This window comes from Bubalus kerabau, chromosome 1 (genome assembly GCF_029407905.1).
Source record: "Bubalus kerabau isolate K-KA32 ecotype Philippines breed swamp buffalo chromosome 1, PCC_UOA_SB_1v2, whole genome shotgun sequence".
NCBI lineage: Eukaryota > Metazoa > Chordata > Mammalia > Artiodactyla > Bovidae > Bubalus > Bubalus kerabau.
In genome coordinates, this window is record NC_073624.1 from 152,370,771 (window position 1) to 152,384,746 (window position 13,976).

General features: G+C 38.4%; 1 protein-coding gene and 1 pseudogene across 2 annotated transcripts in view; both read right to left on the reverse strand.

Annotated features, from left to right (window-relative positions):
- Positions 1-362: 362 nt before the first annotated feature.
- ECD (ecdysoneless cell cycle regulator) overlaps positions 363-13,976 on the reverse strand; it is a 28,744-nt gene continuing 15,130 nt past the window's right edge. For both annotated transcript variants that reach the window (XM_055535617.1, XM_055535609.1), the window contains exons 10-14: positions 5,899-6,005; positions 5,583-5,766; positions 3,009-3,076; positions 1,274-1,488; positions 363-648 (exon numbers count right to left, since the gene is read on the reverse strand). In XM_055535617.1, coding sequence (XP_055391592.1) covers positions 418-648; positions 1,274-1,488; positions 3,009-3,076; positions 5,583-5,766; positions 5,899-6,005 — 805 coding nt within the window. In that variant the 3' untranslated portion in view covers positions 363-417. The remainder of the gene's footprint in view (positions 649-1,273; positions 1,489-3,008; positions 3,077-5,582; positions 5,767-5,898; positions 6,006-13,976) is intronic.
- LOC129620094 (tRNA (guanine(10)-N2)-methyltransferase homolog) lies at positions 3,083-5,561 on the reverse strand (annotated as a pseudogene).

Below are 13,976 nucleotides of genomic sequence, written 5' to 3' on the forward strand. Positions count from 1 at the left end.
AAAAACAGGTAGAACATTCAATTATTTGACACCAGAGGGAGACTGACTCAAGGTCGTTCCCGGTAACTGGAATAAAAAGCAGCTCATTCATTCCTTATGTTTGCCAGTCTACCTTCCTTCCTCTACCCAATGTTTAATCCTGAATAAAGATAAACTTAATGTTCCAAACATAAAGTGTGTAAGTCTTATCTCAAGGGCTTGATTCTCTTTCTTCTGCTGATTTCAAAACCGTGTATGCACCCCAGAGTTGAGATCACAAAAGACTTGTGCAAAGAGGGCAACCTTTGGGGCTCATAGAGAAGTTAACCTATGAACTTGAAGAAAACATTTTTACTAGATGTGAAATCAAAACTAGAAATGAGCACAGTCAGACTCAATATTTATTCAAGAAGACAAAAGAGAGGCTAGGTTGGCTGGCTAATCCTTTGCTGGCTTACTTGTGGGTCTGTGATCTGCGTTGTCAGGCAGCTGCACACCCATGCTTTGTAAAAGGTTGGAAGCAGGTCCTGCCAGTCCAGCCTGGGAACTATAGGACTCTAATATGTTTGAAATCAGGTTCAGGTCTACATCCACTGGCGTCATAACAGATCCTCCTGTGCCAGAATCTTCTTCCTCTGGACTGTCATTGGTAGTCTGGGATAGAGGTTCCTTGTTTATGGAAGGAAAAGAAAGTCATGGGACAATACAACTAGGTTGGATGGTAGTTACAATAAAAAGCAACAATGTAAAGTTGAGTTACATATTAGAAAGGAAATTCCATTCTTGACAGGAAGAAAATGAAGTCTAATAATAAACTATGTAATTTAACAAACACATTAAAATCTGGTTCCAAAGATTATAGCATACTTCTTCCTAGGAAAAGTTTCTACAAATTAAATGGATTCCGTCCCGATTTTGAAATAGCCCAAGGGAGATAACCAGAGGTAAGGAGATACATTTATAGTTTGCCTAAGAGTTTTAAAAGAAATAAACAGAAAAAAAATGAACAGTTAAAAATAAACAAATAAAACAGAATCTGAAGTTTTCTCTAAGTGAAAGAAGCTAGATTTCTTTCCTACCCACATGTAACACGGAATAAGGAGTATAATTAAGCTTATGTTTAAGAAAATAATCTTTCATCCAACCAGAGTTAGGAAAAAATTAACCTTATTCAAATCAAAAGATCAAATTCAAATCACAAAAAATTACCACAAATGCAAAAGAAAAATGAAGATAAAATAGTTTTAGCTGTCCTTTGTACTAGACTCAAAAGGGAAAGAGGTTGAACACAAACCATTTGCTTCTGCGTGGTGAAACTTCTGGCAATGCTTGTATGTGCTAGTTCCTGGTCCATCTGGGCCATGTATGACTTGAGATCATCCAGAGTCCCTTTTACAGACGCTTCTTCTCCAGCCTCCTGTGTTTCAAGATCCACATCATCATTGCTGTCTAAACATTCAGAGTCTTCCTCACCCAGATCATCAGAGTCTGACTCATGGGACTTTGAACCTACACAGACCCCAACACAGAAACAGTCACTTGGTACATTTTTTTGGCATGACTATACATCTCAAAAGAATTAGAATATTCTCTGGGAAAAAAAAAGGTGAATATACATAGTCAAAGTACTTCAGAAAAATCCCCTCCAGAAAATGCCACTGCTGGCAGACATCTGCAGAAAAGTACACAGGCTGAGCCGAAAGATTCCTTTTTTTTCTTTTTTTTTAGGTGAATTCAATTGATTAAAAATTTTTACTTAAGAAATTTTAAAACTACATAATACATGAATACATTCTGATGTAAACATTCAAGTTATATAGGTTATTGTCTCACATTTCATTCTCTTTCCAGAGTTAAACATCTTTTAACAGTTCAGTGGGTACCCAGACCTTCATTTATGTAATTCTGTGTGTGTCTGTATGTGTATACAAAATATTTTTTACATAGATATATTGAACTATGGTTTGTTTTTCTATTTATTTATATATCTTGGAGGTCCTTTGCTGTCAAAACACATAAATGGACCTCATTCTTCACTAAGGCTCTATTATACTTCATGAAATGAATGTACTATGATTTTTTTGGTGGGGAGTAAAACTGTACTATAACCCAGTTGTTGCTACTACAATGTTGCAATCACCACCTTAGCACACACAGCTTTTTCATGAGGTAAATTCCTGGAAGTGAAATAGCAAAGTCAAAGGTTATGAACATTCTGGAGTACCAAACTGCCTTGAGAAAAGACAACTTACACCTCCACCTCCACAGCTGGATGGTGCTCCTTTCTCCCACACTTGAGGAAACTGATTATTACCAACCTTTAAAATTTTTCCTAATATGATGGGCCAAAAAAATAATTCTTACTTTTATTGTATACTTACTTGTTTACTAGAGTTAACTATTTTCAAATATTTATTGATTATTCTTCAAGACACTGCCTGTTTATATCCTTTGTTGATTTTTTCTTAATTGGGCTATTTGTTTTTTTTATTTTAGTAGTATATAAGTGCTGTTGTGCTTAGTCGCTCAGTTGTGTCCAACTGTTTTCAACCCCATCGACTGTAGCCGGCCAGGCTCCTCTGTCTGTGGGGATTCTCCAGGCAAGAATACTGGAGTGGGTGGCTATGCCCTCCTCCAGGGAACCTTCCCAACCCAGGGATCAAACCCAGTCTCCTGCATTGCAGGCAGATTCTTCACTGTCTGAGCCACCAGGGAAGCCCAGTACATAAGTGCAGGATGTTTAAAAGAGAGAAAAAAAAGAACAGTGTAATATTGGAGCCCATGTAAAACCCTATCTAAACACACAGCATTCATTCACTCAACAAAAATTTAATGAGCAACTACTATGCCAGGCACTAAGCAAGGCATCTTCTGCAAAATTAGTTGGTAGGGCAATAATTAATAGTTGAAAGCAACTCAGAATCACATGCACACACACAAAATACAAATGAGATCCAATGCTCCAAAGCTCTAGCAATCTTTATACAACTTACAGTTGCAAAATCAAAATAAACATCACTGTAACTCACCTAAAATCTTATCAAAATAATTAAGAAAAGAATCTGCATCAAAAGTGATTGGAGCCTCAGAAGGTTCTCTGTAAGATTAAAGGAAAAAGACAATTTATCCCAAACAAAACTCTTTGAAACTTTGTCTAAATTGGTGCCATTCTTAGGCACACTACCAGAGATATACTTTCAAAGGAGGCAGAGCAAGGAAAATTGTAGTTTAAATTTTAAAAACCATTAGGCTTACTGATCTTGTAGGGCAATAGAAATGGGAAAGATAGAAGAAATACAAGTAAAAATTGCACTTTGATTATGCACATTTTTAACTTATGCTGATTTAGGGATCTGCCAACCTACCACCTCCCATAAGATATCTAGCATTAGCAAAAGAAGCTATTTATCCAAATTCATTTAAATAAAGTCTATCTTTTTACGAACCAAACCTTTAAACATAAAAAAGATCAAACCTTCCCTATCCCTGCTGTCTAAAAGAGAGAATACTGAACATAAATTTTAATCTTATGAGGCTAATGAGCATCAACACTAATAAAGATGTATTTGGCTGGGCAAGGAACAATTCCATCTACCTTTTTCCCCCTATTACTTGCCAAATGTAACACCTCTTGTTCTCTGTTATTATTTCTTCCTCTGATAAACATTTTCATCCTCCTCTTTTTTGTAGCATTTATTCTATTATATAAAGTTATTTAAAACAGTACATTTTCTTTATTATACATGAAAATTCACATACAGATGTCTTTTCTATCAAATCCTTATTCTTTCTCCATTGTCAAAAATCTTAATTTTTCATTCCTGCTAGATTTCTCTTCCTTGGTAATTCTTTTTGTTACCCCACTGAAATATTTCTCATGGAAGGAATTATGACCTTGGTACAGCAGAAAGTGATCACTCAGCAAATGTGAATACTGGTCCTGGTTCTCAAATTCCTTCACCTTTTCCATTGTTATCAAGCACCTTGATGTATGACTGGAAAGCTTCTGCTCGCAGTTGCTGATGAGTTTCAAGCAGAGGTGCCAGGGTACCACCTGCTTGGTGTATTCTGGTGTGTATACTGCTAACCAATAGATGAGTCTTCCACCTAATACGAGGGTCTCTGCTGAGAACTTTAACAGGTCAAAAAACATACCACACAGATAACTCAAAGAAACAGGAACGTGGCTTTCTGGACATTTTCTATTCCCTTTGGTACTTCCTTCTGTGAACCTGTTCTTGTAGATTCTCTAATACCATATGGAGGATCAGTGATGATTGCATCAAAATAAGTGCCCTTCTTCCAGGAAGGTTTAGATGCATCTGAAACCAGGACATCAAGGTAATACTTCTCTAAACCATACTGATGAAGATTTGCCCTAAACCAAACTGATGAAGATGTTTTCTTCCAGTCCTCTCCATTTCCAGTTTTTCCTACTAGCCTTTCCCAAGCCATGAACAGTATTGTAGTCTACGTCTGTCCCATATACGTATGCACCAAAATGAGCAGAAGCTATCAAAAGGCCACCTGGTCCAACAGATGGATCAAATACAGTATCGCTTTTTTTTCACTTTTCCATGGTTGGCCATGATGAATGATAAACCAGCATCCATGCTTGTATTTCAAATAAAGTGTCTCTTTTTGACACTGTATGACTCAATAAGCTCTCTGTGTTCATCTGCAATCCATCTACCAAAATAAATATTATGTGGATTCTCAGGGATGTGGTTTGGGTCCAAACCATAACCCTCCAAAATAGAGAATATATGTTGTGGCTTCTTTAAATTCACTTTCCCTTCAGAGGACAGAAATTGAAGTGCATCTATTCATCTGATTTTTTCTTCTTGTGTCAAGGTTTTATTAAATGTGTGAATCTTTATTTTATATGTAGAATCTGAATGCAGAAATAGAACTATCTTCTCAACAGGGTAGCTTTTAAGAGAACTGTTCAGCTCCTCTGGACACTTTCCATGACCCCATAGTTCAAGTACAGACTTGGCATACACAGAAAAATTAAGTTTCTGGCAATATCTTCAAAGGGAATGCTAAGAATCCAAAAAGGAGACTTTCCATAAGTTTCCTGACTACTGGTGAACTAACCTCCAAAAAATGAAAGCAAAGACTTTATCTCCGGAAGGCGGAACTCCAGGTATTCCAGTGCCATAAGCAGAAGATAACCTATACAAGGTACCCGGCAGCGCTTATCCTCCTCTTTAGAGTGTGAAGCTTCCAATCTACTTGAGGGTACAAGATCAGATGTCTGATCCTGATGAGAGCTAGATGTTAAAAGTCCATAATATTCTGAGTAAAAACCTAGAAAGTAAAATATATGGTTGCCCTGCACAGCTCTGGGGCAGTGGCCTTTAGATCTGAGTGATCTCTCTGGCTTACTTCACGGATCATAATCAGGTTATCAGAAATTTGACTCCAGATAAGTAAGTTATCATAGTACTAGGTACCAAAAGAGGAAAACAAAGCATTGAAAATCATTTACTAAAAAAAAAAAAAATTAAAGTAAAAAAAAACACAGAACTGGCAATGATTGGATGATGCCAACATAGAGCCTCTAACTATTTAGATAATTACACTTTAACAGAAATTACCGAGGCAGCTCTGCTCCTTTGTGGGTTGAGACTTTGGATATGAAAGCTTTCATGCTCTTTGAGACTTGAGTTAAGTCATAGTTCTCCTCCTGCCCCTTGGAAATGGGCTCTGGCTCTTTTTTGCCAGCAGCTTCCTGCAGCAGCTGGTCCAGCTGATCTGGTGAGAGATCTAACCACCGTTCATCTGAAAAAGAAGTGTGACACTGCCATACTATACTCAGATGACGCAGGTATACTCTCAGTAAAGTGCCCTCTGAGACTTGGTGGGATGTTTAATTCTTTCAAACTCCATGCTCTATCCTGGCCCATCACTTACCATCTTCTGGGGGAAGATAAGCTTCTTCTTTCTTAAGCTGTTCTATATCAAATGGTATTGTCTGCAATAACGTTAAGATTTCTTCACCTGGGCTCATAGCATGAGAGCTATAAAAAAAATCAAAGACATGGGTATTTAATGAGAACTTAGAATAATAACCACAAAAACAGAGTATTTTAAAGTTGGAAAGGATTATCTAGTCTAATTTGTTTTGAAACATTTGTTCAAGATACTGAATCCTTCCTCTCAAAATTTCACCAGGAACTCAAAATACAAAAAGAGCTCAAAGAAAAACTGCTTTGAGGAGTTCCCTGGCGGTCCAGTGGTTAGGGCTTGGTGCTTTCACTGCCATGACCCCTGGTTCAATTCCTGATTAGAGAATGAGGCTCCCACAGCCTCACAGCACAGCCAAACCAACAAAAAGTCCAAAAAGTAAAGAAAAGAGAAACTGCTTTGCAAAAAAAGAAACCATCAACAAAATGAAAAGACAACCTAAAGAACAGGAGAAAATATTCACTAACCACATATATGATATGGGGTTAATATTCAAAATATATAAAAGAACTCATTAATAGCTAAAAAACCCCAAGTTATCTGATTCAAAAATGGGCAGAGAAAATGAATAGACATTTTTCCAAAGAAGATACACAAATGCCAAGAAAAGGTGCTCAACATCAACTAATCATCAGGGAAATGCAAATAAAAATCACAGTGAGATATCACCTCACACCTGTCAGAATATTCATCATTAAAAAGAAAAGAGAGATCAAGCATTGGCAAGAATGCAGAGAAAAGGGAACCCTTGTGTACTGTTGGTGGGAATGCAAATTGGTACCACCACTATGGAATACAGTTGGGAGGTTTCTCAGAAATTAAAAATAGAGCTACCATATGACTTAGCAATCCCACTTCTGGGTATTTATCCAAAGGAAATGAAAACAAAATCTCAAAGAGATGTCGGCATCCCCATGTTCACTGCAGTGTTATTCACAGTAGCTAAGACTGGAAACAACCTAAGTGTCTACAAACAGATAATTGGATAAAGATGTGGTGTAGATGGATGAATGGATAGACAGATAAATTCACAGAGACAGAGGTATACATGGGCTTCCCAGGTGGCACTAGTGGTAAAGAGCTTGTCTGTCAATGCAGGAGATGTAAGAGATGCAGGTTCAATCCCTGGGTCAGGAAGATCCCCTGGAGGAAGGCACAACAACCCACTCCAGTATTCTTGCCTGGAGAATCCCATGGACAGAGGAGCCTGGCAGGCTGCAGTCCATGGGATCACACAGAGCTGGACACGATTGAAGCAATTTAGCACACACACACTGGAGATAGATAGATAGACAGATATATATATACACACACTGGATATACACTGGAATATATATATACACACACTGGACTGTAATGGAATATTATTTAGCCATGAGAGAGAAAGAAACCTTGTCATTTGCAACAACATGGATGCACTTTGAAGGCATTATGCTGAATGGAATAAGCTAGATAGAGAAAGTTAAATACTGCATGATATCACTTATATGTGGAATCTAAAAAAAAAAAGAAAGTCAACCTCATGGAAATGGAGAATAAAAATGGTTGCCAGTGACTAAGGGGTGACGGAAATAAGCACAAAAATCCTGGAAAAAGGATTCAAACTTTCAGCTGTAAATACAGTCATAGGATCTAATGTGAAACATGGTTACTATAGTTGATAACACTATTGTGTAAATGAAATCTGCTAAGAGAGTAAATATTAAATGTTCTCACATACACACAAAATATAAATATGTGAGGTGAAGAATCTGCTAATTAACTAGGTGGTGGGACTCTTTTTCATAATGTATAGGTATATCAAATCACCTAAGTGTCTTACAGTTTTGTCAATTATACCTAAGTCAAACTAAAAAGAACCCTGAAAGATTGCTTTGACTGAAATGGAGGCTGGAGGCTCAGAGACCTGCTCATCTTGCCTTCCCCTTTGCTCTGCAGCAGGCTCCATGGAACACCATCATGAAGCTGCTGATTTAGTGTAACTCTTTCAATTTATATATATCATATTATGAGGAAATGAAAACCCAGAAGAAAGTATGCACAAAAATTAATCTATCATGTATTAAACGCTAGGCTAGCACTTCAAATACATTTTCTTATTTACTATTACAATTACTATTACAAGGAGGTAATAATCCTGTATTACAAAGGAGAAACTCAGAGCCCAGTGAGTTTCTACAACTTTTGCAAGGTCATTGAGTTGGACAGAGCAAAGGCTTGAAATCAAGTCTTCTGATATTATTTTGTGCTCCTCTTATTATAAACTGATAGGGAAATATACACAGATGATTTATATGACAAGTGAGCTATTTTATGATGGTGATGTGATTTGTTATATAAGTTTATGGAACTCTGTCTGAACTATTTATAATGAAACAAACCAAGTTATATAATGGACTTGCATAAATTTAATAAACATTTGCATACCTTGCTGAATCATGCGGGTAACAGGGAATTATCCCTACTCTGTAATATGCAAATATTGCAGAGAAAAGAAATATACACAAATAATTATGATAAGTTAAAAACATATAAAGTCACACAGAAATACCAAATGGTTCAAAGAATCATAGGAAAAGGTAATTACATTCACTGGGTGGAGACAGAGAAGTTAAAATAAAAAAAGAGCTAATGGAGGAAGCTGAGTTAGCCCTTAAAGAATCTAGAGGATTTTGATGGGTAAGACAGGATGGAGAAACTAGGTAAGGGGAAAAATGAGCATTTGTATAGAGGTGGGGAGTGAGGAACATGTTCAGAGAGAGCAAACGGGTTCAGTTTGGCTTAAGGGTGAAATCTGAGGCTGAACAGATGGACTGACGAGTACAACGAGGCTGAAAAGGCTAAGTTTAGACTCAGTGAAGTAAGGAGTGAGTGATCACTGATGGCTTCCTTGTTATTTTTAATTTTTGCTTTATGAGATTAAAATAATATAGATAAGTCAAAAAGGTAATATAGCCTTACCACCCAGAATTAAAATACTGCTAATATCTACCTCTAGTCTAAATATATGATTACATTGATAAATTTAACATAAAAACCAAACTAGTAATATATGTGCTGGTGCTGTTCAGTCGTGTCCAACTCTTTGTGACCCCATGGACTGCAGCTTGCCAGGCTCCTCTGTTCATAGAATTTTCCAGGCAAGAATATTGGAATGGGTTGCCACTTTCTCCTCCTCCAGGGGATCTTCCCAACCCAGAGATCTAATCTGTATCTCCTGCAATGGCAGGTGAATTCTTTAAGCACGTACTTTAAAAAATATATGATAGATAAAAGTTAGTATTCCCTTTGATGATCAACACTATCAGTTCGTCTGTTTCTCTGCTGCCCAAAAGTGACAGCTCTCACAAGAACCTTTCCGGGCCCCTGAAGTGAGTAAGAGAACACTGAGAGTTCTCTTCTGAGTGAGTAAGAGAACACTGTTTTCTTTACCAGACATGTTATTCCCTTGATACCATTCCCTCAGTATCACCTGTCTGCCTCAATCCCTGACATTCTTAGATCTCATTTGAAAGAAAACCTCCTCGGAAAGGTCTCCCTGGTCAACCTTTCTAGAAGAGCAGCCCTTACATCTCTCTCCCCAAACACTGCCTTTTCTTCAAAGTACTACTTACCATCTATCATCATATAATGGTTTATTGTCTTTCTCCTACACTAGTATGCAGCTCCACGGGGCAGGGAGAATTCGGGTTCACTTGTTGTATTCCCAGTGCCTAGAATAGGGCCTGGCACACAGGAGATGATAAATACTTACTGACTAAATGAAGATATATGTATCTATAATATTTAGTATTTTGTGTATTTTTACAATTTATATTCATAGCACCTACATGTTACTTGTATTTTTCATTCAACATTGTATTTTTAAAATCTATTCATTTAGACCAGTGATTCTCAACCGGTGACAATTTGGCAACATTTGGTAGTATTTTTGGCTGTCACAATTGGTGGGGAGTGGGGAGTCAGTCCTAGGGGAATTTACTGAGTAGAGGTCAGAGCCGTTGCTTCATCTTACAATGCACAGGACAATTCCCCACAGCAAAGAACCATCTGGTCCAAAGTGTCAATAGTGTCAAGGTTGAGAAATTATGACTTAGATTTATGGATATTTATATAATCTCTGGTTAACTAATGGATAATAAGCCAACATATACATACACTGAAATTCATTTATCTATTATTGGTGGACACTTCCATTGTTTGTAATTATTCACTATTACAATCTTTAATAATTTTTAAGAGAGGGAAATAACATGATTACAGATATATTTCAAGCAGATTCTCCTGGCTCTGATGGTTGAATTGGAAAAGAAGAGTCACTAGAGGCTGAGAAATAAGTTTAGGTGTAGCTATAGTTCAATCCCATGGATGGGGGAGCCTGGTGGGCTGCAGTCCATGGGGTCGCAAAGAGTCAGACACGACCGGGAGACTTCACTTTCACTTTTCGCTTTCATGCATTGGAGAAGGAAATGGCAACCCACTCCCAGGGATGGGGGAGCCTGGTGGGCTGCCATCTATGGGGTCGCACAGAGTCAGACACGACTGAAGTGACTTAGCAGCAGCGGCAGCAGCATAGTTCAATATGGTTCACTTATGGTAGAAAGTGAAGAACTAAAGAGTCTCTTGATGAAAGTGAAAGAGGAGAGTGAAAAAGTTGGCTTAAAGCTCAACATTCAGAAAACTAAGATCATGGCAACTGGTCACATCACTTTATGTCAAATAGATGGGGAAACAGTGGAAACGGTGAGAGACTTCATTTTTTGGGGCTCCAAAATCACTGCAGATGGAGACTGTAGCCATGAAATTAAAAGACACTTACTCCTTGGAAGGAAAGTTATGACCAACCTAGACAGCATATTAAAAAGCAGAAACAAAAAATAAAATAAAATAAAATAAATATATAAAAAGCAGAAACATTACTTTGCTGACAAAGGTCTATCTAGTCAAGGGTATGGTTTTTCCAGTAGTCATGTATAGATGTGAGAGTTGGACTATAAAGAAAGCTGAGTGCTGAAGAATTGATGCTTTTGAACTGTGGTGCTGGAGAAGACTCTTGAGAGTCCCTTGGACTGCAAGGAGATCCAACTAGTCCATCCTAAAGGAGATCAGTCCTGGGTGTTCACTGGAAGCACTGATGTTGAAGCTGAAACTCCAATGCTTTGGCCACCTGATGTGAAGAGCTGACTCATTTGAAAAGACCCTGATGGTGGGAAAGATTGAGGGCAAGAAGAGAAGGGGACAACAGAGGATGAGATGGTTGGATGGCATCACCAACTCAATGGACATGAGTTCGGGTGGGTTCCGGGCATTGGTGTTGGACAGGGAGGCTTGGCGTGCTGCAGCTCGTGGGGTCACAAAGAGTCGGACACGACTGAGTAGTCGACTGAACTGAACTGATAGTTCAATAACTAAATAATTAGAGTATCTAGCCAGGCAGTAAGGTAAAAGAATGTAAGACACAAGACAATAGTGAACAGTATCTAAGGACTGGATCCAAGGAGAGCCAGGAGATCTGGGTGATAAGAAGGATGGTGGTACAATTAAAAGACAGCAGGAAACAGCCGAAGATATTAATTCAGCTAATAAAAACAAAGCAAACAAACAGAAGCTTTAGGAGCCAAGAGCAGGTCTCAAGCGAGATGTGAGCTTGGTTTTGAACTGCAGAGAAGTCATTCTGGTTGGTGAACGAGAGTTTCTCCTACAACACTCATGAAAATGTTGGATATTGAAGCTGTTTGTAATAAGTAAATTAGGGTCCATTTGCTAAAACGCTGTGCAGCTATTTAAAAATACACTTTATCAAAACATTTTAAGGTCACGGGAAAATGTAAGATTACAATGAGTAAAAATTATGAACAAGATACATAATTTCTTGATAATGTAAAATTTTTTAAACAAATCAATTGGCTATGGGGAATAATAAACCTGGAAGGCAGTAAATCAGAAGAATAATAATAGTGGCTAATTCATGATATACATTGGAATAATAGTAGCTTACTCATGATATAAATTTTTCCCTCTTACATTTTTCTCTATTTGCCATCTGAATGAGTGTTACTTGTATAATAATAAAAGACATTGTTATTTAAAAAGAACTACCAAACCCTCAATCTATCTTATTTCATGGGAGAATAAGATAGCCCTAAGTCTCCTACATGAGTCTCTCTAATTTCTTAACTTCTCTTCAACCTAAAATTATAACGTAATGCTGTTCAACAGGGGAGTGGTCTCCTAGAGGTGACAAGATTCATCTGGGGGAGATTCCCCTAACTATGAGAGCCACCGCCTTTACTTTCTTTCCCGAGTTTCCTTAAAACATACCCTAAGAAGGCATCCTCTTTTCCACAAATTACTGCCGTAAAATTGATGAGAATGGGACAAAGGCACCCCTGCTGCTGCTGCTGCTAAGTCGCTTCAGTCGTGTCCGACTCTGTGAGACCCCATAGACGGCAGCCTACCAGGCTCCCCCCGTCCCTAGACACTTACAAAAGAGTGGAAAGAAAAGTGTTAGCCGTTCAGTTGTATCCAATCCTGCAATCACATGGACTGCAGCCCATCAGGGCTCCTCTGTCCAGAATTCTCCAGGCAAGAACACAAAAGAATAAAGACTGCTGTAAAGTCATTACTATCTCACAGATACTGAGGTTAGAGTTCTCTCGCCATCAATTTTGCTTCATACAATCTTTAAGAAACATTTTATTACACACATATGTGATGTTTGAGATGTTGGCAAAACAAGTGGGGTTCAAAACGAGTTCGGTTTGAGAAAAAAAGCCCAACAGCAAAACAAAACACACATCTACACACAACTGGGGACCTTCTGAGCCACAACATTTACAAAGTTATTTCTTTCACATTATTTAATAGCTTTCTGCTACGTCCCTTCAGTAGTGTCCGACTCTGTGCAACCCCATAGATGGCAGCCCACCAGGCTCTCCCGTCCCTGGGATTCTCCAGGCAAGAACACTGGAGTGGGTTGCCATTTCCTTCTCCAATGCATGAAAGTGAAAAGTGAAAGTGAAGTCGCTCAGTCGTGTCCAACTCTTAGCTTTAAGTATCTCAAATTCAGTTTTGCAGACATAAACTGAATTGTTTCCAGTGCTCAAATTCTGACCTTTGATTCCTCAGCCCAATAAACCCTTCTGCAGAAGCTCCATTATCCTTGGGCCATACTGACTAGACGTGCCCTCAACGGACAAGTCAAACAAAAGGGACTTTCTTCTTTCAAGCATCCTATTCCCTCTGATTTTTGCTTGCTTTTTTCTCCAGTGTCTTCAAATAACTGTTTTTTTTTTTTTTTTAATATTCTGTCCAGTGTTATCACTGCAATTAGCAGGGGGTTAGTCTGATATGTTACTCCAGTATTACCAGAACTGAAACTCAATTTTATCGAATTTTAAAGGGCAGCCATTTTCTTCCATGTGGCTTCCCTCATAAAAGTTGGTAAAAGAATCTGCCTGCAGTGCAGGAGATGTGGGTTCGAGTCCTTGGTCAGCAAGATCCCCGGGAGAAGGAAATGGCAACCCACTCCAGTATTCCTGCCTGGCAATCCCATGAACATAGGAGCCTGGCAGGCTACAGTCCATGGGTCGCAAGAGTTGGACACGACTTAAGAGACTAAACTACCACCATTTTCTTTAAACCCTGTGCTCATTTCTTTCTTCCCCCAGAAAACATACGGCAGGTTAGAATGAGCTATGATTTGGAAGCCAAATGCCTGCTTCATCCTGTGTTTCAGATCCACCTAAAAAAGCTGAACACAGCCCAGCATTCCCACAGGAATTAAGCATGTGGCTCATTAACAGAATCCGTGAGTTCAAATCCCTAGGCCTGTCATTTTGAGCTGTGTAACCTTTAGCAGATTACATAACCTCTCTTAGATTCAGTTTCTCAGCTGTGGATAGGGAAAATAACAATTATATCTATTTCACAGGGCTTTAAGAGGGGTTTAAATGAGTTAGTGGCCTAAGCTTTGTAAGTACTCAACATACATTAACCATTATATGATGATGATGAAGGTGGTG